This window comes from Convolutriloba macropyga, chromosome 1, assembly GCF_964194025.1.
Source record: "Convolutriloba macropyga chromosome 1, txConMacr16.3, whole genome shotgun sequence".
NCBI classification, from domain to species: Eukaryota; Metazoa; Xenacoelomorpha; order Acoela; family Convolutidae; genus Convolutriloba; species Convolutriloba macropyga.
In genome coordinates this window covers 2,390,487-2,418,404 of record NC_134468.1, presented here as the reverse complement: position 1 = coordinate 2,418,404, position 27,918 = coordinate 2,390,487, and the positions used below count along the sequence as shown (strand labels likewise).

The 27,918-nt window shown below is 36.7% G+C and overlaps 3 protein-coding genes across 3 annotated transcripts in view; 2 read left to right on the top strand and 1 right to left on the bottom strand.

Annotated features, from left to right (window-relative positions):
* The window catches only part of LOC142357966 (mitochondrial nicotinamide adenine dinucleotide transporter SLC25A51-like), a 129,111-nt gene that overhangs the window by 88,024 nt on the left and 13,169 nt on the right, over nt 1–27,918 (top strand). Inside the window, exon 2 of the mRNA XM_075409478.1 lies at nt 26,567–26,763. Coding sequence (XP_075265593.1) covers nt 26,575–26,763 — 189 coding nt within the window. The 5' untranslated portion in view covers nt 26,567–26,574. The remainder of the gene's footprint in view (nt 1–26,566; nt 26,764–27,918) is intronic.
* On the top strand, nt 411–21,543 carry LOC142357585 (THO complex subunit 1-like). Its single transcript, XM_075409170.1, has 9 exons — nt 411–770; nt 850–1,105; nt 1,463–1,753; nt 18,132–18,303; nt 18,738–18,996; nt 19,406–19,672; nt 19,941–20,290; nt 20,791–20,952; nt 21,244–21,543. The coding sequence occupies exons 1-9, from the start codon at nt 413–415 to the stop codon at nt 21,304–21,306; spliced, it is 2,178 nt and encodes a 725-aa protein (XP_075265285.1). The 5' UTR covers nt 411–412; the 3' UTR covers nt 21,307–21,543.
* LOC142357686 (calcyphosin-like protein) lies at nt 3,762–13,688 on the bottom strand. Its single transcript, XM_075409267.1, has 5 exons — nt 13,319–13,688; nt 12,742–12,898; nt 6,780–6,994; nt 4,448–4,595; nt 3,762–4,076 (listed from the first exon to the last, which is right to left on the bottom strand). Exons 1-5 carry the CDS (start codon nt 13,358–13,360, stop codon nt 3,802–3,804), a joined length of 837 nt encoding a protein of 278 aa, XP_075265382.1. The 5' UTR covers nt 13,361–13,688; the 3' UTR covers nt 3,762–3,801.

Sequence of the window (27,918 nt, the reverse complement as noted above, 5' to 3'; positions counted from 1 at the left end):
ACCTCTAATGACGTGATTTGAACCCCCCCCCCCCCCCCCCCCCGAATCATTTTAATGATTTTAGTTAATTTTCGTCAATTTTTGTCCAATATAGTGTTTCTCTAGACAGGCCAAATAATTTCGTCAATTTTTGTCCAATTTTTGTCAATTTCGTCAAATAGTTTCGTCAATTTTTGTCCAATATAGTGTTTCTCTAGACAGGCCAAATAATTTTGAAGTGAGATTTGCCGTTGTATAGAACCTGGATACGATATCTGATCTACGCCTTCGAAGGTTGTTGGTGTGAAAGTAAGTCAGAGGAGTGTAATTTTTCAAGAAAAATATTTGCAGGGTACTTTGAGACGTTGGAGAAACATCTATTTTGAACTCTACGTTGTCAACTAGCGAAGGTGAAATCCGTTTTCAGATAGCAATGGAAAAAGAGGCTAGTTCTAAGAAGGTTGTTAAGTTCTATTCCGACCTCCTGGTAAATTTTTTGAAAGATCCGGACGCGTGCAGCATCATTGCTAATCCGCCTCAGGGAAATCTATCAGAAGCTGATATGAAAGTGCTATGCGAGCAGTCATTCCGGGATAACCTTAACGTCAACGTGCAATCGAAGAATCTAGGTCAGAACGGATGTCTTGGAATTATCCAGGCATCTATACAGTTGGTCAGCTTAAACCAGTGTTCTGCTAACCTACCATTCGTCTTGCTTGAAGACATGTTTGAATGTATTACAGTTTCGGAGTGTGAAAATGCGTTCAACTTCGTCGAGAATAAAATTGACAGTGAGTTCTCGTAGTTAAATTTTGTATGTACTATCTCGAAGAATGCGGGTATTGTTATTATAACGTGAACATTGTTTAGCTTGGAGAATTGATCATATGTTGTCGGCTGGGAAAAACTATTTGTTGAGAATGTGTAACAATTTACTGAGGAGGCTCTCAACTCTGAGGAATACGGTCTTCTGTGGTCGGATACAGCTGTTTCTGGCTCAACTTTTACCCCTGGACGAGAAGAGTGCGCTGAATATTATGGGAGCCTTCAACTTGGACAACATCACTGTTTATGCTAGCGACCCAACTGTTAATGAGGAAAATTTTCAAAACCTTAACAGCACAGAGTAATTGTTTCTTTAGTAAATATGTTCAAGAAATGGTTTGGAATCCGCTTGTGTGGATAAATCGCAAATTAATGTGAACATTAGCTTATGAAGATACCACTGGTAGCTACGGAAAATGAATATCAAGAGACATAAATTATAAATAAACATTGATTACCCATTGATTAAATTATAAATAAACATTGAAAATGGGCTTTTTTGCATTCATGCTTGATGGAAAAGCAGTAATCGACCATATACGAAGGTTGCGTGCGCGATTAATTTCGTGAGATTTTTCATTGAATGTTTTTTTATTGGATCTTAATACAAATCATGCAAAGATTTAATGTGTTTGACGATTGAATCCCTCTTGTGCAGAACTGATGATGCGAGCCCTATGGATACAGACAGTGCTGCAAAATCTAAATCGTCAAAACAGACTGCGATTGACTACAGTTTGTACAAGAAGTTCTGGGCGCTGCAAGACTACTTTCGCAACCCCAACCAGTGCTATGATAGACAGAAGTGGTCTGTGTTTACCACAAATGTGGCAACTGTGCTCAAGATATTCTCTCAACATAAACTGGAAACGATAACGATGAGCAAAACCGCTGGAGAGGAGTCGGATTCTGAACAGGAAAATGTGTATTTCCCAAAGAATTTAACCAGGTATTATCACTGATTTAAGAACAGATGTAGATGATTTAATGTATTTCTTTCTCAAAAGCAGATTATTTATGCATCCAATGCTTATGCACTCAATGGTTGGAAAATTATGTATCAATTCGTGAAAATTATGTGAAATTGTATCAATTGGGTCTCTTTTTGTTTATGCGATTTTCCGCATAACCGATTTTTCGTCTGACTCGGCTTTTCGTGCTCAAAAACGAGCTGAACTGGTAACGCCCGGAAGGCATGAAGTTCTCTTAGAGCCTTTTGGCTTACTAGACTCTAAGTATGCGATGAAACGGTTTTGGAGACAAATTCATATTGTGAAGGGAGGTTGTTAGAGTTTGACCCCCCCCCCCACTGCATCGTTTGAGAGCAATTCGCCCGATGTTAGTCGGTTACGGTTTCACTTTTATTTAGCTTCGGGATCTTTTCCGTTTGTCCCCCCCCCCCCCCCAGCTTAGTGGGCGCATATTATTTGCACCCCCCCGGACGCACGTGCCATATTTTTACATAATTATTTACTATGTAATGGCACGTGCTCTTTAACTGGGGGGAGCATATCGATGCCAGCTTTGACCAAATCTGCATTTGCCTTAAACATTAGAAAAAAATCATTAATTAGGCGTGATTTTGTGAAAACTTCCTTTTTACTGTAAATATTTGATTAAGTTCGTCCAATTGACATTGGATATCTGGTACGTTAGTGGTGCACTTTAAGTCAAATGCAAACGTAGGCGACATCGCTAGAGTTGGCGAGCAGTTGTTCAAAAAATTTTACCCAATATTTTTGTAAAAAATTACTCAATATTTTCAAAAATTTTACCCAATATTTTCAAAAAAAAATTTACCCAATATTTTCGATAAAATTTAACCAATATTTTTGTAAATATTTGATTAAGTTCGTCCAATTGACATTGGATATCTGTTACGTTAGAGGCGCACTTTAAGTCAAATGCAAACGTAGGCGACATCGCTAGAGTTGGCGAGCAGTTGTTCAAAAAATTTTACCCATTATTTTCAAAAAATTTTACCCAATATTTTCAAAAAATTTTACCGAATAATTCAGTACCATCTTTTTTGACCCCACATACAAATAATATTTCGTTTTGTAGCACCTTATTATGTAAGAAAAATAGCACGTGCTTCTGGGGGCGTAAAAGTTATATGATCATTATGCTGCGAACTGATTTTTATTTTATGTCTTAGTAGTGGTCTATAAGCTGTTGTACCATCAGTTTTTGCACCTTAGTGACATTATACCCCCTCAGCGGCCAACGTAAGGCACAAATGACCCCCGCATTTTGTTTGAAAGGAATTCCACCGACTGTAATTATTTGTTTTCAATTTTTACAACCATTTGAGTTCGCGTTTTTCTAAAATCACGCAGAACAAAATTCCTGAGACCCTCCCCCCCCCCCCCCCAAAAAAAAAACCATTCCAAGTTTTCTTGTTTTTTTTTATATCCAGCGTCTTATTTATTCGAATTGCGATGAAGCGGTCTGTCCTTGGCTACCAAAAAATTGAAGTCAAGTATTAATCTTGGTCTTCGGGTGACTAATAGAGTTGATTCTTCACTTAGCTTGCCAATTATCTGTTCAACATAGACATAGCAATTTCAGCATTTTCATTTGAATTGTGGTCAGACATGCGTTGTTGAGTGCAGACTAGGAAATGCCTTGTTCGTCATATAAAGTTATCACCATTTGGCGACTAAGAGGTTTGCAAAATTGTCGTACAATTTTGCAACGTAAACACTATATAAAAATACTGCGCTTTCAAACAACTAAATTATTTTTTCTGGACACTGCAATTCCAATTTTGCTTTGTGATCTTTGATTTTCTGGTGTTCTTTTCCTGTTTATGATACAAACAATTTAGCTACCCCCTCTCATCAGCTCACCCTTTCAGTGACCAAAACCAATTAATTTAGATGCTCTCATTCTGCTGTCTTAGGGTCGAATCAACAATGTCTGAGGGCGCACTCACTCATCGTTGTGGAAAAAAATTGCCACCGCAGAATTAAAATTGCTAAGAAAATATTATTATTAAGACAATGGAAGGGGTGTTGTCAACACGTGACCTTTAGCATTAGTTCTTGGTTTCAGTCCCTTGAGGCCTTGTATTTTGAAGTCTCTACGATTATTGCCTCCGCCTCCTCCAAGTGAGGGTAATGACAATGTGTACCCGTTGGGTTCAGGTGATTGGTAGCCAATATTTGGTTTGAAACTACCAGTTTTGGGTCTGGTGGGTTCGTCTAGTCGCCATGCCCTCCGCATCATTAAGTCGAAATAGGCGTCGTTGTCTACCGATGCACTAATTCCTGCAAAAAAGATTTTGATTTGACTGAAATTTTGCGTGCTCTCACTTTACAGGCTTTGTAGGATGGCTGTTATGAATCTGACTGTCTCAAAGCAAAAATTCGAGATGGATAGTATGTTACCCCCTAATGTGGATTACCTTTTTCTAGGAAAATGTTAATGTGGACAGGTGTGACATATTGTTTCTTGAGTTTAAATCCGACATTTCTGGTTATATGTTTCATTCAAACAGGTCAATGATGCTAGCTAGCATTTACATGCCCATTAAATCAGCATTTATTGATTTTGAAAAATTTTCTTTGGATGTATTGGTATGAATCAAGTGTACTGGCCACTGAAGTTTCATTAAGTGTGTGGTTGTTATTTTCCTGACCTGCATAATAGCTAAGAAACTCTTCCTTGGTCACTGTACCGTCCTTGTTGTCGGGTGAGTCAAACTTGTCGAGAAATTCTCTAAGCAACTCGTCCTCTGACATCTCTCCAGATTTGAATCGGTCGTCTTGCGTGACGTCATACACTCCCTGGTGCATTCCTTCATTAGAGTTATCCCTTTTATGCCCCCCCCCCCCAGTAATTTTTACGACCCCTCACTAACAAAATGCGTGTTATTCGAAATTAATTGTGTTAAAACAAACCATATGCTTGTGGAACGCCAATACCCACTAAGTTGAGGCTCGAGGGAGGTCGAATTTTAGCAAAAGAGCTGCTCGGATGTTCCAATAAATAAGAATCAGTTCTCAAGAACCACTCTCGATAAAGAATCCCAGTTTCGGCTATTTCACTGCATTGCTTGATTTATTTGCCCGAAGCTGGTGTATGTACCGATTGAGTGGCTTTTTCTTGCCAAAATTGTATCGAGAGTCATTTCGATTCATTCATTTTTTATTAAGGGCTATTTACGGGCTAATTATTGTGTGTCCTCGGAAGTTTTGGGCTATCGATTTATAGAGAAAACGACAACTTCTCAGGTTTTTAACAGATCGTGCTTGCTTTTAACACCAAGTCTTATTCCAAATCTTATTTGGAACTTCTAAGAATATTCCAGACATGAAACGATCAGTCGAAGTTCGTCATCAAGATCGAAAATAATCGTACATTTGTAACACCTGTAACTAGTTCAAAAATTTGAAAATTAATTTAAATTTTTCTGCATCACTTCTCTATTGGTAGTAAAAGATTATTGCATTCCTTCAGGGAGACAACTAGTGATTCCTCTTCATTCTGGCTGATTACTCTCTCGATTCGATGTTTTCAGTGAATAGCGGGTTAAATTTTGCCACCACTTTGACTAACTTTTTGTCGAAAAACAACTGGCATTTTTGGTTATTAATAGCCGCGAAGCGATAGCTGAGGCTATTATTGGCCTTCTCTTGGATTCTTACAATTCAAAGAATTTGAATTATATTGGGGCGCTGTCTTTTTTTAAGATCTGTTCACACATTTTCATGATTTTTGAAGTTAAATTGGAGTAGTGATTTTGGTCACGCCGAAATAGGAAATGGAGCAAAAAAGCGAGTGGTTTTGCGGCGTAAATTGTTTTTCGCTCTAATTTTTAGGTAGAGTGAGAAAACGGTATTTGAACAAAAATTCGCTTTCTCGCTAGTGGTTTTTTGTTCACATGCGGCAATTTCATTTTTTTACTGTTTTTTAATTTTTTGGATGGGATTTTTTCTGAATGGTTTTCCCAATCCATTCATAGTTCATTCTAGGCTAAGTTTTTTGTTAAGAATCAAATTTACATTTCTCGCAAGTGGTTTTTTGTTCTCCCTAGCGGCGTTCTGACATTGATTTTCTGTTTTTTTTTTGTTTTTATCTGATTTTTTTTAGAAATGGTTGTCCCAATTTACTCATAGTCCGTTCTAGGTCTAGTTTTTTGTTTAGTCAATGAAACTTCTTTGAATTGTACGTCAGGACTTGTCCTGCTTTTTTTTCGTCGTTAAAATTTTTGTTACGACCATATGAAGTAACAATCACTTCAACTCGGCTTTTTGTTCATTCGTTTATGCAATTTCAACTGAATTGCTTGCGTGACGGCATTTTTCACTCTTAGTGGAGCGAGTGTTTTTGTTCATTCGCGTGATTAAATTTTTGGTCACACGTGACTTACCTCACTCTCAAAAATGACTTCCTCACTTTGAAATTGACTTTTCTTTGCTTTAATGAAAGAGATAAGGTCAAATGAGTGCTTGTCACTCTAATTGAAGGTTATTTAAGAGCAGCTAATAGTAACAGCAATAAGTTACAGATTCTTAATCAAAATCAAACATCTCAGCCCTTAATGAAAAGAATAAGGTTCTTTTTTGGTCTGTCTTATTTACATTCTTTTTGAGACTACAGGTCTATGAAGCTATTGCGGCTCTTTTCGGGCAATCTGCTAGCTATGTTTACTGAGTATTCAATTTTGTAATCCTCTTAGATACTGACGAGAGAATCAACTCGTCCCATATAACACAGCCTTGGAAGGGTCCTAAGTTATCAGAATATTGTTTTTGTTTGTAAAACATCTTCCGGCGAAACGGTATTATCTTATACACGTAACAAAGAAAAACAACAAACATGCAAATAAAGCGATTTCAGTTTGGAGCCAAACTTATTGCTAAACGAAGTGGTTTGTGCTTCCATAACTACATGATGATTCTTTTTTTGTTACTAAATGAGCTAGAGATATTTCCATTAATACAATGCTTAATTGTAAGGATACATACTTTGAGGTCGTCTATCTCAATTGTGCCGTTGCCATTCTGATCTAATTTATTGAATGCTTTTTCCACAAGGACTGTTCTCTTCTTGTTCAAAGTGTTTCCCCTGATTTTAATAAGGAACTCATCGAAGTTGATACTGCCACTTTTGTCTCTATCAATCTGTTTAAAAGCTGCTTCCAGATCGTGCTTACCCAGATTCAGGCCAATGTCACGGACACCTGGAAATATTTGATTTTAAGTTAAATAAGTTGATGTTACGATTGTGGTCGCGCTTGTCTGAATTTTGCCCTAAGTAGATTTTCCCTAAGTTCATTTGGACACTTTTCCGATTTTATTTCATTACAAGGGTTTTTAAATAATGAATTCAGATGCTATTATTTACAGTTGGTATTTACAAAGAAGTTAAAATAATTCAGCAGGTTTCATTGGTGAAGTGTTACATTTGGTATTTACAAAAAAGTTAAAATAGTTCAGCAGGTTTCATTGTTGAAGCTTTACAAATAATTACAGAATTAGGCTAAAACACAACAATTGGGCTTTACACAACAATTAGGCTTTTAGTTTAAAAAATTCAGAAGGAGGTATTCACAAATGCTAAATATACATTGCAAAACTGGCTTAATCGAAACAGCATTACAGATTGAATAAAAAGTTTAAATAGTTTTTAGTTTGCTCAGGAGCTTCTTGCCATGATACTTTAAAACACTTGCAGTAAATGGTAGAGTTTCGACTCTCATATGGACAAATATCTCCCGCCAGTTTGTCAATTGTAATTTATTTCTTGCTGCAGTTAATTTGTCGCATTCAAACACTAAGTGTTCAGATGTTTCGAAATTGTTTTCACAGAAGCTGCAAATGGGCGAGTCAGAGAAATTTTTTAGCCATCTTACTTGTTTGTCGACAAGACAGTTGAACGCTAGTCGATATAACAAATTTTGCTGTTGAGGTAAGAGCTTATTTATTTTCCAAATATCTCTACAAAAGTGGGTTAATTCTTCCGTTGAACAATTGTATTTAATGGCAGCTTTGCGTAAACGTCTTTCAATAATACTGGAGGGGAAATTTCAGTGATTATGTACCAGTAGACTTCTCTGGTTTTCATGTGATTATGTAACCTGAGCGAGGATTCTGTTGTTTTTGAATAGAAGTAGAACATTTTCGTTCTGGATAACTTTAAGCTTTAAAGAATTGAAATGGATAGCGCTTTCGAAAAGGTGCTCGGGTTCTCGTCAGATGAATTAATTTCGTCAAAAAGTTTTGCAGAAACAATTTTAAATAATATGTGGAAGGGAGATCCCGCCTCTAGCTGATGACTGGTATAGGACTTCGCTTCTAATTTCCATTTTCTGACCAGCTTTAAAAAGGCTGTTAATGAGGTTCTGCATAATTCCCAAGCTTTTCATGGTGGAGTCTGTGTCGTCCATATTAAAGGAATTTTGGAAGAATGAATGTTTCGATAATAATTTTCTTTGCTTCCAGTGTTTTTGCTCGAGAAATGAAACGACTGGAGATGGCTATTTGTGTTTTCAAGAGACCAAGAAGATTCGGCTGAGATTTGTCAGCGTGGAGTACTATACCAAGAATTTTTGTTGATGGCACTGTTTTATAAAAGGGAATTTTGTTAGTAGATAAGATTTCGCTCTTTTTCACATTAATTTCTAGCTCGGTTCGATCACAAAAATCTTTCACAGGATCAAAGAGCACTTCAATCGATGATTTATGCACCAGGCATGTAATGTCATCAGCATAAGCAACAGTTTTGGCATGTACGAAACCTTTGATGTGAGTTGAGTTGTCAACAGAGCAAAGTAGAGGCTCAATGGCAAGAATAAAAAGCAAAGCTGAGAGAGGACACCCTTGTGTTACTCCACGTTCGAGAACAATTGTCTGGGAGAGGTAGCCGTTGATTTCAATAATTGCTTTGGTTTGCTTATATATAGTTCTGATTGCGGACTTTGTAAAATTATCTGCACCTATTCTATCGAGATGAGCGAATATATAATCCCTATCTACTTTGTCGAAAGCTTTCGAGAAGTCTAGATTTTTGATGCATTTACTGTTATTCATTTGTTTGTGGGCTTTGCGTACCTTCATCAGTGCTGTATTAATTTGTCGTTTGTTTAGGTATGCGTGTTGATGTTGACCAATTACTTCTTCGAGATTTTTGATTAGCCTGTTAGCTGAAACATGCAACAGAATTTTTAAGTCAGTGTTCAGCAGGCATATGGGTCTGAACTCGTCTACTGTTCTGGGGTTTTGCGGTTTTTGGAAGGAGTTTCAATACTGCGATTTGTTGGTTGTCTGGAAGTCTATTGGTGTTCACTACAATGTTGAAAACTGTTTTCAATATGGGGGCCATTTCTCGTTTAAATACTTTAAAAAAGTTAGAAGTAATGCCATCTGATCCCGGTGAACTATATTCGTTCAGTTTGTCTATTGCTTTTTTTCACTTCGTCTAAGGTTATTTCGTTTTCTGTTGTCATTTCAGTTTCTTGCTCCTGCAGTTGATCAAGCAAGCTTTCAAAGGACGATTTTTTTGCTTTTATACAGTTTTGAGAATTGATTTTCAAATATTTTAATGATCTCTTCTTGATTACTTGTTACACTGTCACCAACTTTCAATGATGTAATATTATTTGTGCTGTTTTTCGTTTTCGACCATGTGAGATCTCTGGCCAGTTTTGAGATCTCTGGCATTACCAATTGCACAGGATTGTATCAGTTTTTTGAAGTGTTTGAAGCTCAGTTGTTGTTTGTTATTCTCGTGCTCGTTGATTTGAGATATTGTTGCATTGTATTGATTTAAAATTGTTTGATCTGATTTACCTTGCTGATTTTTTTCTCTTAGTTCCTTTTCTTCATGTAAGCTGCTTTTCATCTTTGAACTTATCACTCGGGATTTGTTTATCGCTCAGGCTCGTATATGACACATCAACTCTTCGTATCTGTCTTCAATCGGACAAAGATCACCAAATTGTTTCAGTTCTTCTCTGATATACTTTTTATTTCCTACTAGTATAGTGTCATTCATTTTCCAAAAGCTCTGACCACGTTCTTTTTTTCAGTTTTGTTAATTAGCTCCAAAAGCACGTGATCTGAGAGGTTATTTCTATGTATTTTCATGTTACTGTAATTGAGATCATTAGTAAAGAAATAAGCGATGCGCGAGAAAGATGACGTTCTCTTATCATAATGTGTGAAGTCTTGGACGTCTAGCTCAACTGCCATATCAAAAAGGAGCGCTTTCTCGATGACCAACTTTAGCTTAGCGAATCGCTTTATTCTGTTGTCTTCACTTCTAAGAGCCTCTGAGGTGTTTCTTGGATCATGGTTAAATGCATTGAAATCTCCTGTTAAAACTACAAATCGTCCAGGTTCAATTTTAATTTTAGTGGGACTTGAACTTAATTGTCTGAGCTTTGATGTCTAATCGTTTGGATTTAAATACGTATTGATCAAGACAAAGTTTAGATTTGGAAACTTTAATGCTGAATGATCTCTTAATTGCGATCTTTGTTCGTCGGTCTTGATTTCTTCGCTCCAAATTGTTATTAAACCGCCACTGCAGTTAATTGCCGGTACTAGATGGTAGCTCAGTTTGTACTGTTCAAAAACTGCTTCATGTGAGCGAGGTAGAGTGAGGATTTTCGTTTCTTGAACACATAGGAGAAAATAGGTTCCTCGAGCTAGATGGTAGCACTTTTCAATTATTGAGAACTTTTTCGGGCTCTTATTGCCACAGGAATTCAAGGTGAAAATTTTATGCTCAATCATTTGTTTTTGTTATTCAATTCGTTTTTCTTTTTACGCCATTCAGTGTTCAGAAAATGTCTTGGTTTTTCAGTGCTCTGTTGCTTTCGTTGGTGGTTCTGTGTTTGTTTGTTGACTGTTCTGTATTGTTTTCAAACAACACCTTTGAGAGGCTGAACGTTTGATGAATGAAGCCTTTGGAGAGTTTGATTTCAGGATGTCGTTGCTTTGTTTTTCATTTGAAATTTGGTTGACAAAGTGTCAATTTGTTCTATGGTTTTTGTGCTTTCTGTTGCTGTGGTACACATTTCAGTGCTTTCTCTTGATCCGCTACAAATTTCTTCTACAAACGTTTCTTGAATTTCTTCTTCGTCTATAGTTAGATTGCCAAAAGAGTCTTGATTGAACATTTCCTGTTCCTGAGTGTTGTCAGGATTTGTTTCTTGTGTTTTCAGATGGATGTTTTGCTGTTCATTGCTTACATTTTGACGGTTTTGCGTTTTAACTTTGTGCATTTCTTTCCGCCATAGGAAACACTAGTCTTTGTGGTATCCAATATATTGGCGGCTTTTTTCTTCGCAAAAACTACAGCTATGAAGCGCGGGAACATGGAATTTGATTTCTCGGCCATTCCATTCTTTAAACTCGGCAATTTTGTTCTCATAGGACCATTTTCTTAGCTTCTCTTCGTTAGCATTGTGGACAGTAACACTTAAAGTTGCATATCCGTCGAAAATAAGGTCCCCATCAATATTTACTTTCATGCGATTGATTGTCGGGTTGTGCTCTATTCCTTCTGGGAGTTCGATCAATTTAAGAGTTTCCGTGTCCGAACAAACGTAAGGAAGATTTACAAATTTAATGTTGTATCTTCTGGGGTAGAAGTTTCTTTCTTGGTTGAGTATATGCATGCCCATTGGAAATAGTTTTGCCTAGTAAGTTGAGGCCTCGCAATCTGATTGAATGATATTGCGCTCTAACAGTTAGAGGAGAAGTAACGGTCAGTGAGTGCAGCGTTCTGTCTCTTATATGCGCGAATGTTCTGCTAATGGTTATTTGAGATTTTACTTCTTGTGGGAACTCTTTCAGAATAGATTTCGCACATTGAATGTAAGCATCGTTCAAAGATCCTGTGTTTGCAAGCATCGATTTAGTGAATGAAGGAATGATTTGCATGATTTGGAAGTCGTTGGAAGTTGTTTCGTTTGGAAGGCCGTTTTGGATCGCAGCGGAATACATGTTTCGATTTTTGCTTGCGGTTGGGGCTATTATTGAAGGGAAAGTGTTCTCCCCTATTGGGGAAGACAACTTAAAAACTCGTAAACGAATGAAAGGGAGATCTCTAACTTAAAATAACAACTTAAAAAGCTAGAGCTGATGGGGCATGTATTTAAAAAAACTTTTAAAGAGCGAAGGCTTAGAGCAAAAAGGTAAGAGAAAAGTCAGGATTTTAAATCTCTTTTTAAAAATCTCTTTTTAAAAAAAGACTCACTCCCAAAGGACGTTCCTGCACAAAGTGGAGTACTTGCTTGTGGCTTTCCTATCACACATTGAGGTACTGATCCGAAAGTGACATTAGTAGCGTTTTAATTATCATGGACAACAATTATGCTCATTACAAGGGTGAACGCATTAGAATGTTCCTTATCCTCTGGGAGTGCATATATGAATTAATATTGGTACTTAATCGTGATCTTAGTACAAAAATGTGCCCGGATCATAGTAACATAGTAAATCAGCGCTGAATCGTGGAATTTTTATTCTGTTTTTCTACTATGATCATACTCTGATCATGTCACTTTTTACCATGGTACATGGATTGCATGTATTATGACTGTTTTCTATGTATTAGTATAGGAAATAGCATATCATGCTCAATTTTGGTGTGGCTCGAAATTTCAAAATTGCAATTTTCTCTATGATTTTCTTATGAACAGAACAAAAACGAAAATCTGTTCAATTTCAATTCGTTAAAAAAAGTTGAACGAGTATGAATTTATTACGCGAAGACCTTCGATTTTGATGTTTCAGTACTGATTCAGCGAATTACAATTCAAATATAATGAATCAGTGCTGATGAACTATGACACTAAAGTCCGAATGTTAAATTAGATGGATATAACCAAGTTGTTTCTTTATTAAAACAGATTGTTGAAGTTAAGAGATTGCTTGAGCAGATTTCATCTAGAGTTGCGTATTTCTTTGCTTTTTTTACCTTTGCAAAACTCTCGGTAGTCCAATTGCTGGTCTCCAGAATCATCGAAGTTTCTGAAGACTCTGCCAAGGTCCCGGATTCCGGCTGCTCCTCGACTCAGACATTGCCATCTGATCTTCTCAATCGGATCGTTCGTTTTCTTCACTTCTTCCAGCGCCTGGCAGACTGTTTCTTTCACCGCCGTTTAAATTTTGAGTTGTTTTTACTTTCAGAAAAAAGTTTATGTCGAGATCAATTTTTGTAGCACGGAACTAACTACCTTTGTTTTCGTTGCGTTTCGATCCAGAAAAAATAAAGCTTGTCGGAGCTTAAGTTTTTAATTTTAATATAGAGTTCTGCTTTAAGATTAAAAAGTTCGAACTCACTCTCATCTTTATTTTTTTGGAATCAAAATGTATCTTGCAACACTTATCTTGAAAGACACTTCTTAGAATCCGGCTCTTTATCTTGCTAGATTCTTGCACGAGTTGAACGCGAATCCTACAAGAGGTTGGCAAGATCGTCGGCTATGTTGCAGGATAGCCGTCGATAATAGACTAGGGAATTTAGATAGTAGGATCAAGAAACAGTTCTGCGCCTTTTTCTTCAGTTCTGCCTCGTGGCGTGAAGTGGCCGCCATTTTCAGAATAAGTCGAGGTCAATATTCAGAATATGTCAGTTATGAGCTAACAAAATTTAACCAACTACAAAATAGCAATTTATCAAAAAGACAAATTATTTCTGTAGTTTCTTTGTTCGTATACTGATTGCATCAAGAAAAATGAATGGTTATTTTCTTGGTGTGCGTATAAGCACTTGAGAATTGTAGCATGCATATAAAACACACGCAGAGGAATATGAACGTATTTTTATCAGCAGCGCGGTTCGTGTATATATGAACTGCACAGTTTTTTTGGAATGTGTTGTTTGCGTGATTTAAAGAGCATGAGCCAAGCACGTGCATACAAACAGTTACAGCTAGATTAATTTTTTTCCGTGATGAAAGTTATTGCAAAATATTAGTTTACCTGTCACTGCTTGAATTGGAGCGCATATGGCAACGGAAACTTGACAGTATTACAGCAATGAGTTGTACGGATTAATAGTGTTAATTAGGTGGAATAGTTATAGATTTTTTTCAAAGTGAAGAATACTGTTTCTGCGTGATAGCTGATAGTTTCAGCTCACGAACTCGCATCAGAGTTCACAACGAAGGATTGTGGATTCCTTAGGTTATCAGAATATTAAGAGTCGAGGTCTATTGTGCCCGAAAACAGTACAGAGTTGCTACATTTAAGGCAACTGGTTATACATATATTAAGAGTATTAAGAAATCATGCAATATATTTGAAAAAATATTAAAGCTATAACAAAATTGTAAATGCCATGGTACTTTTGAATACGTTGCTTTTTGATATCAAAATATCAAGCTATCTCTCAGCAACTCAATTTAGTTTGTGACATCATTTTTGTTAATAGCCGCCCTCATCTTCTCAGCCAGCTATTATAGCGCTCCTATTTTTTTTACAATTCAAAGAATTTGAATTGTATTGTGGCGCTGTTTTTTTAAGATGTGCTCACACATTTTTCAATGACTTTGATCTTTCAAAACGGGATAAACAGGTAAAGCCCAGCGGGCATTAGTTTTCATTAGAGGCCCAAAGTGGGTTTTAGTAGTCCTTCGAGTGCTTAGAATGGTGCAGCTGCTGAGATGGCCTTAATTTAAGTTTTAAAGGTCATTTTTAGTTTTTGGGCTCAAAATGCTGCAATTTTTCAAGTTTTTTGTAATTTTTTGAGTTTTTTTGTTTGATTAGTCTTAAGTTGAAGTTTTTAAAAGTCGATGAAGATGTTTTGTGAGACAAAATAACTTGTCATGACAATTTTATGAGCTCTATGTTTTGGTACTACAAACACGAACACGCTAAATGATACTACTGTTTGCAATTTTTTAAACTTTTTTGAAAATTTTTGCCATTTTTTGAGTTTTTCCAGCTTCAGAGGCCAGGGAATCTCCTTTAAGGTTTGATAATCGGGCACTGCATAGTTTTTAGTAACAATGGATTGGTTTTCAACATTTTAGTGTCTCAAATTTAAAATGTCTTATTCAGTTTTTCTTACCTCAGCAGCCAGGTAACTTCATCCAAGGTTTAATAGTTTGTTATCAAATAGTTGCTAGGGGGCAATTGAATGGGTTTCAGCATTTTAATAGAACGAATTTTTATTTTTTGAAAACTCAAATTGATTTCTAAAAATTATTGCCTATCGGTCTTTGAGCCAATGAATTTTTTAAGGCATCGAATTGGGTTACTGGATAGCCTCTAGAGGCACAGAAATGATTCTGAAGATAATAATATCACATTTTCAGCAGCCTTTCAATAATGTTTGCAATTGATTTCAATTTTTTCTTGAATTTTTTGGTCATTTTCGAGTTAATCGATCTTCAATAGCCAATAGATTTTTTTTCAGGTATTGCAGATATAATACTGGACCAATTTCTGAAAAAAAAAATTATTTTGAAACCTATTTTTGGAAGCAGTATGTTTAAAGGGATCAAAATTTGCCTTAAGGGTAAAAGCTTCAATAGTTTTAGCAATGAGTATGTTTCTGTTTAGTTTGTATGACTGTTTTAGTTTCTCAATTTTTTGAGATTTTGTTTGTTTTGGCTGGCAGTACTTCTAAGTTTGTCTTTCATTTCTTTGAATTGTTTTTCGGGACTTGTCCTGCTATGTTTTTTTTTACTTCGTCGAACAAAAAAATGTTTTGCTTTACCTCATTTTGTCACTTTTTCATTTTTTTGCGTGAAATCTTTTTGACTTCTCTAGGCTAGTTTCTCTCTTCTCTCATTCTGCTAAAAGTGATTTTGGACATCAGTTGCTCAGCAAAGCAATTAAAAATGAACAGAGTCAGTATAAATAATTGAAGTCAGAAATAGAAACGGGATAAACCCATAAAGCCCAATTTTAGGTGCCCGCTATTTAGTACATCGCTCATATAAGTCTTAGTTACCATCTTTTATGCTTGTTGGTATTGATAGTAGCCCCTGTAGCCTCTGTCTAAGAAACTGAAGTATGTTCAACTACTAAATGCCATCAAAATATATCAGACTTACAAAATGTTTTTGTACAAAAATCTTTTTTTTTTCAATATCTTCTATTGTATTAATCCCAATCATGCTTATTGGAATCAACGGTGGCTATTTTCCGGCAATCTGCCGGGTATGTTATTTTATGTAGCTTAATAAATGATATGTTTGTGGTAAATGATGTGGGAATTTTGATCATGCATGACTCACCTCACTCAAAGTAATGGCCAACTCACCAATTAAATTTAAATTTGTGATTCTAACTAATTTAACGTAATCTAAGTGCAGCTTAACTAAAACAGTCGGTTCCCTGTTTTGAAAGATTTCCAGTGATACCGTTGCCATAGTTTCTTTAAAAAGAGCTGTTTTACTCATTGAATATTGTCTTGACAAAAATTCCAGGCTTGTATAAAGTAACTACTCTTGCGGTAAATTTGGAGATGTGGAATAGTAAGGTCATCAACTGCTATTCAGTGGTTTTTGGCTATTCTGAGTCGTTTTGATTTACAATTTTTGGCAGCTGTAAATTGTGTACAATAACATTTTTATTTCATTTCAAAGAATCTGAATTGTATTAATGCTTTGTCTTTTTAATATCTGTTCACATTTTTTCACTTTTTCTGGTCAATGAGAAGCGAAAAGGGAGTAACGATTTTAAACAAGCTGCAGTAGTAAGAGCCGTGAGAAACGAGTAGTTATAAGGCGTGACAATATTTCAAACTGAACTGCTTTAAGGTCAATTGAGGAAAAGGTGTTTGGTTTTTCAGCATTTTTTCACGAGCAGCAATTTGTTTTCTGTATTCTCTCATTTTCTGTACGAATACGTTTGAAAGGTGATACGTGTGTACTAATAATGCAGAATTGTGGTTGTTCTCTAGTCCTTTTTTATTTTTAGGATCATTAGTCAGGGGTCTCAATGCCTCTCTACTGAAGTTTTTTATTTTAGTTCAGTGATTTGAATAGAAACCAAACAGTTTTAAGGAATTTGACACTGCTTGTTTTCAATAAAACTAACGAATTTTTGGATTTTATTGTACTTTTTATCGTTCCGTGACTCAGCCTCATTATGGAAAATTCTCAGTTGTTCAAGTCACAATTTGATTAGTTTAATGGTTTTTATTCATATCTAACTGTTTCCCGACTTTGAAACGACTTGGGTTCAAAATATATATATTTTGGATGTCGCTTTGTTCGTTAGCTAATTGTTCTGTCACTTCGTCTAATTAGCGATAGATCTCATTGGCCGTTTTATTATGCAATTTCTGGTTAATCTAATTTTTCAATTCAAAACTGACAGATTTAACTCATTTAACACGACCTGTTTTCGAAATTTATAAGTTTTTTTTAAAGATGTTGCGGGTTCTGGTAGTTGTTTTAGTTGTTCTGTTTTTTAGTCTCACTGATGGCATTGTCTTTAGGTTCTCCGATGTGTTTTGAACTTTTGATTTTTGGCGTTTGCTGTCAACAACCGTTGAAGTCTTTCGAAGTTGTCGTTGTTGGACGTCGATATTTTTGTAAAAGTGAATCGAATTTTTTTTGTTTTTAATAGCCGCCATCAGCCTCTCAATGGCTTTTATTTAGGTGCTCTCCTTTTTAATTCGCTTTACCTTTTGATCACGTTTTTCGTTTTAGATAAGTCACGACTTTCTCGTTTGACTTCTGACTTACTTCACTCACTGTTTCAACTGACTGGATTTTAATTTCTTTTATGCAATCAATTACGTCATGTGGTGAGTACTGTCAAAGTGAAAAGATCAAAATCAAAAGAGAAGGGATAAACCGATAAAGCCCGGTCATGAAGTGATTGAGAATTAGGTTATCAAAGTTCATTAGAGTGTTTGCTAGCTGACATTGGTATTAAGCTTATTAGCTTTCAGTTTAGAAGCTGAACTAAGTATAGTTTTAGAATCCAACTGAAACTGCCAAATTAGAATACTTTTCGACACTGAAAAAAATAAAGAAAAAATGCGGTGGTCAATCTATCTCTTTTTTATTGTTTTTTCTGTTTCAATCCCGAGGCGTCCACGGCGGCTTTCTCCGGCAATCTGCTGGCTGTGTTTAGATTTTTGTGGTGTTATGTTTACTTTCGTGAACTTCTTGGTTAATTATCAGAGGCTGCTCTTTGTAGGAGGCTGATAGTGTTGTCTTGTGTTTGTTCAATTCTTTGAATTGTAATTCAGGACTGGTCCTGCTATTTTTAATTTTTACCTTTTTAAAATATCTTTTTGTAGTGTTCTAACTCACGCGGTTTATTATGAAACTCAGGAGGGGGTAATCAACATGCTGCTCGTTTGAATAGTTGAAAGTTAAACAAGGTGTCATGTTTTAGTGAGAAGCTGTTCGACTTGCAGCTGGGCGATGTGAACTTTCGCAGACATGTGTTAGTGCAGCTTTTAGTACTCATCCAGTACCTCCTCATGAAGGATGTCAAATTCAAACCTCAGGCATGCCATAGCCCTCCAGAAGATATGGTTGCATGGTGCAATCTCAGCCAAGAAAAGGTAAATATGAAAATGACAGGTTTGAAAGCTCAATGATATTGATGTCCTTTAAGGACTTAATTTGTGTCAGAATGAAAGTGCTGCTTTTAAAGCGAGATGATGATTTCGCTTTTACTCTCACGTAAAAAAACCGTGAGAATAAAGGTGAAATCACCATCTCGCTTTAAAAGCAGGATTTTTACCGTAACTTACGTTTACATAATCTGGTTTTCGTGCTTTTATTTTGTCAATATAAAAGTGGTAACATAAAAGTAGTCGAAGCCAATTAATTCGCAATTTTAATTTATGTAGAATCGGAAACAAAAACACTCCTCCCTAACGCTGGGGTTAAATATAGACTTAGACCCGCTTTCCTCCTAGTCAAGTAAATGTTTTCTTTTTCAAACAAAATGACGATTTTGAGCATTGAGTAACAGATATTCATGTTGATCAAGGTTTACGCCCTCTTGGAAGAGTCGCCTCCCAACGGGGCCCTGCTTGTGAAGACCCTTAAGCATATTTTGAATCGAGAACAGATCTGGAACTCTTGGAAGAATGCAGGCTGTCCACCGTATGTGAAGACAGACAAAGATAAAGATGTGAGTGAAAGCCCAGCTGCGAATACAACAACTAAAGCCAGAACAAGAAGAACGTATATTGGGGACAGTTTCGCCAAAGATGATGCTGGACCGCCTTCCAAAAAACTCAACTTAGGTCAGTCGAAAAAAAACTACCCTTGATTTTGTCTTTTAATGCCTCAACTGGTTTACCAATATTGTTCTCTAAAGAGTGAGATTTTTAATAATGTACAGATAGTCATTGGGAGAATAAACAGCCTATTAGAGTCAGGTTTAAGTTCCAAATCTTATTTATCAATTTACCAAATTGATATCAATAAGGTTGAGATCCAAGTAAGATCTAGTGGAATGATCCTTGTGATGGTATAGGATCTATCAGAATTATCGTGTCTTCAGATTTCTTCAACTTGCAGCGTTAGTTTTACCTCTTTCCGTCGTTGCTCTCCTTCTGATCGTAAAAACATCACTTCCGAATCGACGTTTTGAATAGTTTCTCATGTACCTACATATTTTTTAGAAATAACGACCAGTGTTGTTTGTTGCAGGAAATAAAGAGATGACTAGTTTGTGGAATATAGAACCGGATAACTTGAAAGCGTGCAGAGCTGAAAACAGACGCATCTTTCCAGAAGTTAAAGACTTTTTCCAGGAGGCGGCTGAACAGCTTGAGCCAGGATCGGGCGTAGAACAGGAGTATTTGCTCGTACTCAAGCCCAATTACCAGTGGTGTGCGCTTAGACTGTTAGCAAGAAGAAGCACATTGTTCTTTCAGCCCAATTCTCAGTTTAAAACTGTACCCGACTTTTTAAAAGGTTTGTGGTTTTCTGCCGAAGACTCATTTTTTCCTGTCCTCTTTGTGTTAATTGAAAATCTTTACAATAAAATAACAGCTAAGATGCACTGAGTTTGAACCTTCGTAGAGTTTTGCATATTTTGGATATTTTGGACAGAATGAGACTATGCAATGATTTGATTTTGGGTTTGGGCCAGACAATTGGTTCGTTACGGTTGTTTGAAAATCGGAACGCAAAAGACTTTACAAATGGGTGTATTTGGAAACATCATTCAAATGTTCTTTAGCAATGATCGACAAAACATTCAACCCCAAGCAACCGGTAAAAGCCACCGACAGTTCGTTGAATCGCACCTCGATGGCCAACGGATCAATGACGCCTAATAGAACTGACGCAGCTGACAGTAACTCGACACAGCGACAAGAGAACGGAGCTGACGAGCATGACGTCACAGCCACCACCACCAACGAGACATCTGTCGCTAATAACGAGGATGCTCCTGGAGGTGTCGATGATGCTCGTGTTCCTAACGATACCGAAATGGACGCCATCGCGAAGCATATTCCGAATGACAACTTGAAAGATCTGGCAGTACAGTTGGATTTCAAAGATGAAGAAATTGATCAACTTGAAAAGGTATTATTTGCACTAATTTGTTGGTCACAAAGATTGAGCTGAATTGTAAAAGGATTATGTGGCCAAACAGCCAATGTCAATAATAGGACAAAATACCTAATTTTATGGTGCACAATTCAACCCGATAGGCGTTGTTATTACCCGGATTTTAGATCCAGGGTAATAACAATTGATCTCGTATTCGGTTGTGATAGTTTCATATCAAGTCCCACGGTCCGCAGTTTATAAAACTGGAATTTTTACCGGAATGATCTAGTTTTTGCGTGTAATCCTGAACTGTTCTATAGCATTGTGGAACTCTTAAAATCTAGAATTTACTAGAATGTATCTCAAAAAATAGCCTATTGCTTTAGGTTCGAAAAAAGATCGTATTGTTTCCGTGTTTTTTTTATCTAATGCATATTTATCTGTATGAAACAGAAATTCGACAATTTCTCAGGTCACCTACGTGTAGACTCACGTAAATAATTTGCCCCCGACAAGTTTACTGTTGTGCATAGGGCTCTGGTGAGTGGTGTGTGAGTATGCTGAAACAGTGGATTGAGAGGGAGGGAGAGGACGCATCCATTGCCAACCTAGTTCAGTCGCTGCTAGATGTAGAGCTGCCTCACATTGTGTTCCGAGTTTACCCCAAACTTTTACCCAATCAGTACAAGAAAAAGGTTAGTCTCTTAGCTTTATATTTCATACACTGTATTCTCAAACCTAAATTTACTCTCGTTTCTTCATTAATGTCTACATTATTAAATAGATATAATGTTTAGGATATAATTCAATAGTTTTTAAAAGATTTTTTAGCAATTATTGTAAACGTGTGTGTGTCTTTTTTATGCAAAACCCGACTGAAGCAGGTTGAAATTGATTAGAACTCCCACAAGTCGTTCAAGAGCAATTCTTCCGACGTTTAGTCGGTTATGTTTGAGATATCTAATTAATTGCTGTCTTTCTTTCAGGCAATGGAAATGTTGGAGCGATCAACGAAGCAAGGAGAGTCAGAAACTGCGATGGAATCCTGAAGGAAACGTTGAAGATACATTATATTGTACAGTTTTTCCTAAGTTCCTCGGTTGTGTGTTTTGGTTGATCCCAGCTCAAATTTCAGCAAACTTTAATTATTGCCAGGTCGTTGCTCCATTGGACGTCTAATGATAATAATAAGCATTAACTGTTGTGATTGATCTTTCTCTTCTTATTTCGTTGTGAGATGTTATACCGGGTTTTGTTAAACCTGCAAATTCATTTTTTGAACTTGACTTGTTTTCACCAGAAGAATCATTAGCAGAATAGAGATATCTTGGTGCCATTTAAAGTTGATAAGTTTATTTGTGGCGAAAAAGAATCACTAGATGCACAAAATTCTAAACTCTTTTACGTAGTGCCAGCCTTGATGAATTGTTGTGCCTGCAGTGGACCCAAGTTTTTGAAGAGGCATGGCTCAAAATTAACTGTTCCAATGCTCCGGAGGTTCAGAAATCGTTAGGAGCTTCCTACAACCCCTTAAAATAAGCCATTTTTTGTTTACCAATATCTCTTCTGAAGAAACAGTAGGTCTTTTTAAGCGGTTTTTTGCTTGACCGATTTTCGTCTGAGCCATTTGACTGTACGTCCGCAAAAAACGGTATAAACAGGTGGCGCCCAGAGGGCATTAATTTCTCTCAGAGCCTTTCAGCTCACTAGTCTACAAGTGTGCGATTCACAGAAACCGTTTTGGAGACTTATACTTATGGTGTCAAGGGCGGTTCTTAGAGGTCCTAAGACCCCCCACTATTGCACACCCCCCGCGCTGTTGTTCCCACCACACTGTTGCCACCATCAGCCCGTGATGTCACTATTAACCCCCACTATTAACCCCCCGCGCACTATTGCACTCACCCCCCGCGCTGTTGCCCTCACCCACCCCGCTGTTGCCACCATCAGCCCCCCGGTTCACCCCCTCTACTCCCCCATGGCTACCTACTGTCGAACAACCTCTCGCTAAGAATACGCAATTTTGTACTATTTTTAACAGTTTTTTTCTAATTTGAAAATTTGTCTTTTCTTGAGTTTCATCAGACCTAGGTTTCAAAGAACTTCATCTAGGGTTTGATAATAGGTTACTGCATAGTTTCTAATGGTAATAGAATGGTTTAAACATTTTATTTCCACGAATTTTAGCATTTTTTTGACAAAACGTGCAATTTTGTTTTCAATTTTTTTTTTTCAAGTGTTTTTTGTTTACACTATTTGTTTTTTCACTATTTGTTCTTTCACTATTTGTTTTTTCACTATTTGTTTTTTCACTATTTGTTTTTGTTTACCTTTGTTTTTCACTATTCAAGTTTTTCCAGACCAAGGAGCCAGAAAACCTCTTTAAGTGTTTGATTATAATTTTTTGAAACTTGTTTATTGGGAGTAGTTTTCAACTTTTTAATATCAAAATTTAAATAATTTTTTAAAATTAAACTTGCATTTTTTTTCAGGTTTTGAAGTTTATTGTCATTTTTAGGTTTTTGAAGCCTGAAGAGCCACGGAACTTTCTCTAGGTTTTGATAATAAGTCACTGCATAGTTTCCAAGTGTAACGGAATGTTTTTCAAGATTTAAGTTTTACGAAATCAAGCAATTTTTTTGAAAAAAATGCAATTTTTTCAAGGTTTTTGAATTTTAATTTAATTTTGTTTCTGGCACCAGGGACCTCCTTCAAAGATAAAACGCTGCTGCATACTTCTTAGAGTTAATGGAATGGTTTTGATTAATTTATTGTCTCCACTTTAAGCATTTTGTTTTACAAAATTTATTTTCAAATTGCCGAAAATTTATCATGTTCCAAGTTTATGGATCCTTATGAGCCATTGAAACTATTTAGGATTGAAAAAGGGATACTGGTTAGTTTCTTGAAACAATGAAATTGTTTTGAAGGTATTAATAACTTGAATTTTAGCAACATTTTAAAATTTGCCATTGTTTTCAAAATTTTTAAATAATTTTGTCATTTTCACTTTAACGCTCCTTACTGGCCAAGGAAACCTTTCAACTCTTGCAGATGGGTTATTTATGCGAAATCTGGAAACTTAAAGATTTACACTTCTCAGTTTCTTCTATTTGATCAAATTACTAACAAGGCTAGAAAACTAAAAGTTGAAGAGTCGAATCTCATCTTGGAAATATTCCTAGATCCTCTCTCTCTCTCTCTCTCTCTCTCTCTCTCTCTCTCTCTCTCTCTCTCTCTCTCTCTCTCTCTCTCTCTGTCGGTTGGGATTTATTTCCTTCTCTTTCTCGTTCACGTTTTATCTCTCTCTCTCTCTCACACACACACTCTCTCTCTCTCTCTCTCTCCTTAACTTTTTGTTGGTGTCACACTTCAGCTGCTGTTATGTGGCGTGATGTCATCTATCATCCTCATTACCACTGAGTTATATTAGAAATGTTTTATAATAAATGAGTTAATTGGCTCTCAAACTCAGTTTGTGGTAAATATATTTATCCTGTTTGTCTTTTTCGTAATTTTTCGCTTCACCGATTTTTCGTCTGACCCATTTGATTTTTCGTCCTCATAAACGGGATAAAGAGGTTGCGCCCAGCGGGCTTTAATTTCTCTTAGAGCCTTCTGAGCTCACTAATCTTCAAGTGTGCGATTCATAGAAACTGTTTTTGGAGATTTATACTTATAGTGTAAAGGGTGGTTCGTAGACATTGATCCCACATCCCCACCCACCGACTCACATCGGTCCCCCCGATCCACTGTTGCAACCCCGCTGCGCTCACCTCACGCCCCTTCAATTAAACTTAAGCTAGCCTCAGTAAACTGTTGCTAGCTACTGTCAAAGCCAACAGCTCGCCGGTCGTTTGAGAGCAATTCGGCCGACGTTAGTCGGTTATGTTTTATATTTTGAGGTTTTTAGAATTTGAGAATTTTCATCACTCGAATTTAATTGCGGTGATATTCGCATTCAATGTGATTTGTTAATTATTGAGTTTTTTTAAATGTTGAAATCTAGTAGCTTCAGGTTTTTGTTTAGGCAGATTTGCTGTAATTTTTGCGAAAATTGGATTTAGAAGTTTCTTTCATTATATAGCTCTCAAACAAAATTTGCAGCAATTTAATTAGTCCCCCGGTATTTTTAACCGTGATTCTTTTGACTGTGTCCTTAAAAACGGGATAAACGGTTAAAGCCTGGGGGCATTAAGTCACTGGCCAACTCTCTTAGAGCCCTATTAGTCTCCGTGTACAGCCGAAAGCTGCCTAGAAGACAATGATGTTAGAAAGCGATTGTCCCTGCTTACACCCCTCGAAAGCCAAGCTACCCTCGCCAAACGCTCGCTGGTTGTTTGCGAGGAATTTGCTTGCCGCTAGTCGGTTATGTTAAAGTTTTATAATGATTAATAGCCGCCGTCATCTTTACCTTAATTCACATCAATATTTTGCGTGATATTTTTTGACTTCTCTAGGCTAGTTTCGTGCATCTCATCCTGCTTAATTTTTTAGAAACAGCAGTTGCTCACGGCAAAGCAATTTATATTGAATGGTCTCAGTATCGAATCTTTTCTTAAATAGAAACGGGATAAAGCCCACAGGAGACCAGTCTTAGACGCCCAGTATTTAAACTTTGTTCTAGTCAGTCTTAGTTTCCAAGTAGTAGTTGCCAATCGAAATAGCTGGCGCTTCAATTTTTTTGCATTTTTTGCAGAATAGTCAGTTTTCAAGTTTTTCCGTTATTTCAATACCAATCGTGGTTTTGGGGGAAAATCCTGTCATTTTCCCACATGATACCCGGTACGCTTTTAAGTGTCGAGGAACTTCAAGTTTTGATAGTGGTAATTAGAAACGCAGTCGTATCATTAATTGCTCTCAAACGATGTTTGAGGCAATCATATTAGTCCTGACCACCGCCGCACGCCACTCCGCTCACACCCTCTACCCCATGCTAGCATCCCTTTGCCCCAGCTGTTTACTACTGTGAAGCCAACCTTTCCCCGTTCATTTGAGAGCAATTCGCCCGACGCTAGTCGATTATTTTTTCATAAAAGTGGTTTCTTGCCATGGTTTTTGCCACCATTTGTATGCGTTTATGACTAGAGTTTTAAGTCTTTCTAGAATTGTGATCAGTTTTTACTTCTCACTCAAAATGAATTCTATTTTTTTTTTCAAAAAAAAAACACTAGTTAGAGTCAATGGAGTCAACCTAACTTACTAACTTAGGGGCTCATTCTTGGGAATTCCTAGTTCTTAAGGAAAGTTCATGTTTTCGATCGCAATATCTGACGAAAGTCTTCCGCATAAAGTCAAGACATTAGTGTGAGTACTATTTTTTTTCATTTAGTTATCATATACATATTGTCACTACAGATTGTCGATATGCGGCTGCTACCCAAAAAAATTTTGACCTTAGTTTTAATAAATTTGGTCTATTCAACATAGTTCCTGCGTAAATAGTTTAAAGTGTCATTGAAAATCTATCCTCGAGTATCAATTAGACCTTTTCCAGTTTCTTTGTAGTCATCGTTTCCTCAGGTTTGTGGTCTCATTCAGTCTTGCATATTTCTCTCCTCTCTTCTTAATTCTCTTGGCCATTATGTCACTGAGTCGAGAGACTTTAGAGATAAACGTGAGGTTAACTCAACTCTATGGTTACAAGTTATTCTCTAATTTTTGTCTTTTGCGACAAAGGGAAAAGGGTTCTCTCACAATGTTTATTCTTCAGAATAAAATGAGAACAAATTCAGATAAAAACGAATTTGAGTTTTGCAGAGAGGGTATCCCAGATCTGTATACCGATGAATTAGATATTGTCATAAACATTGATGCGCTAGCAGTTTTTTTCCCTATTCTTTTAAAACTTTTTGTTCTGTTTTCACAGTAAACATTGTTGTGCTAGAATTTTTCCACTAATCTAATTTTTTTGAGTAGTTTTTATCTATTGGGTTTTCCAGCTTCGCGAGATTTGCGCTAAATATATTGCTTTTTTGTCTGCCTCTAATCTAAGCCGTATATGGCCATTGTTCGAGTTTCGCAAGGGCTAACGCGAACATGGAGGAGGAGGAAGAAGAGCTGAAATTCTGAAATCTCCAATGTTTTTGCCCGACAAAAAACTTTTTGAGGTTTTTTAGCCTCCGTGTGATAAATGCAGGATTGCGGTATTTTGGGAAGCCCATTTTGGGAGGCTACTGCACAATTATAGAGGAAACGGATTTATAGTTAATGAAGAGAAAACAGTAACTATTCTCAACTTAGAGAAAACAGTAACTATTCTCAATTTAGAGAAAACAGTAACTATTCTCAATTTCCGTCCATTTTTTTTAGATTTGATGAGTGAGAAATGGTCCTCGGACAGAGACAAGCAATCAGAATTGCCTATCAGCTCAAATCGGTGGACTGGTGAACCAGTGGGGAGTTGTCATAAAAGTGAGGGGGATGGGAGATCTACTTTCGCCCAGGGACTCAGTGGATTCATTGCTGGCTTCTCGAATGTCATCATCACTTTCCCCATCAATAAGGTAAATAAAATAATTCAGCAGCTTTGAATGGCTGTATTATTGAAAGAAAGAAGTGTTTCAAATTCGAAATGAAGGTAAGGATAGAGTTTGAAATCAGAATCTTATTTTTAATTGTTCTCGAAGAGAAGCAATTATTGTAAACGTGTGCGTCTTTTTTACGACTCAAAAAGCAGTATTGAGATTCTACAAGTTTTTAAGGACTCGAAGAGTATTGAGATTCTACAGGTTTTTTAGCTGGTCATGAATTGAAATTTGACTTTTGTTTTCAATTGAAATTGACTTCTGTTTTACTGTTTTAGAGCGTTGACTTCTGTTTTCCAACAATGGACTTTAAAAATAGCCTAGTTTGTAATGTATAGTAACTAAGAACTGATGGTATTATTCATTGTGAAAAATTCATTTGAGATATTTTGATCCCATTTAAGTCACTCATACTTATCTAACCTACCCCAACTAGCCCCGCCACCCCCCCCCCACACACACACACACACAGACACACGCCTACCCCCCAGTAGCTTAGTTTTTATAATGTATAGTAATTAGTTTCTAGTTTCTAATTGATAATATTCAAGGTGAAGAGGTCATATTGAGATTTTTTGATCCTATATAACTCACCCTTACTTATCTAAACTACAGACCCCTACCTACCTACCTGCTCTACCCCCTCCCCACCTACCTGCTCCCCCTACCTACATAGCCCCACCTAACTATCTAACCCCCCCCCCCCCCAACTACCCTCTCCCCGCCTATCCGCTGCACCTACCCGCACCTCTGAACTGACAAAAATGTGTTTGCTTTTTCTAAAATCCTTTATTGTGTTTTCTTGGGCCAATTTTTTCTGATGTTTCTCGTTTCTGATGTTTCTACCATTCTGATTGTTCATATATTCTCTTTTCAATGTTCTGATCTCTGTAAGGTTAGGTTAGACGAATTTCAAAATTTTTGAAATTTAAGACTTGCATTTTGTATTGTTAGGGCGGCAATTATTTTGGAGCTTTTGCTACTGTGACCCTGGCTGCCTGTTTCTAAATAATTGATCTAATTGTTTATTGTGGCTGATTTTGAACAAAAAGGTGGTTTTTGTGCCTTTCACTGAAGAACATTGACAGCTTGGCTTTGAGATTTTTCTGAAATCCGTATAATTAGCCTCTCGGG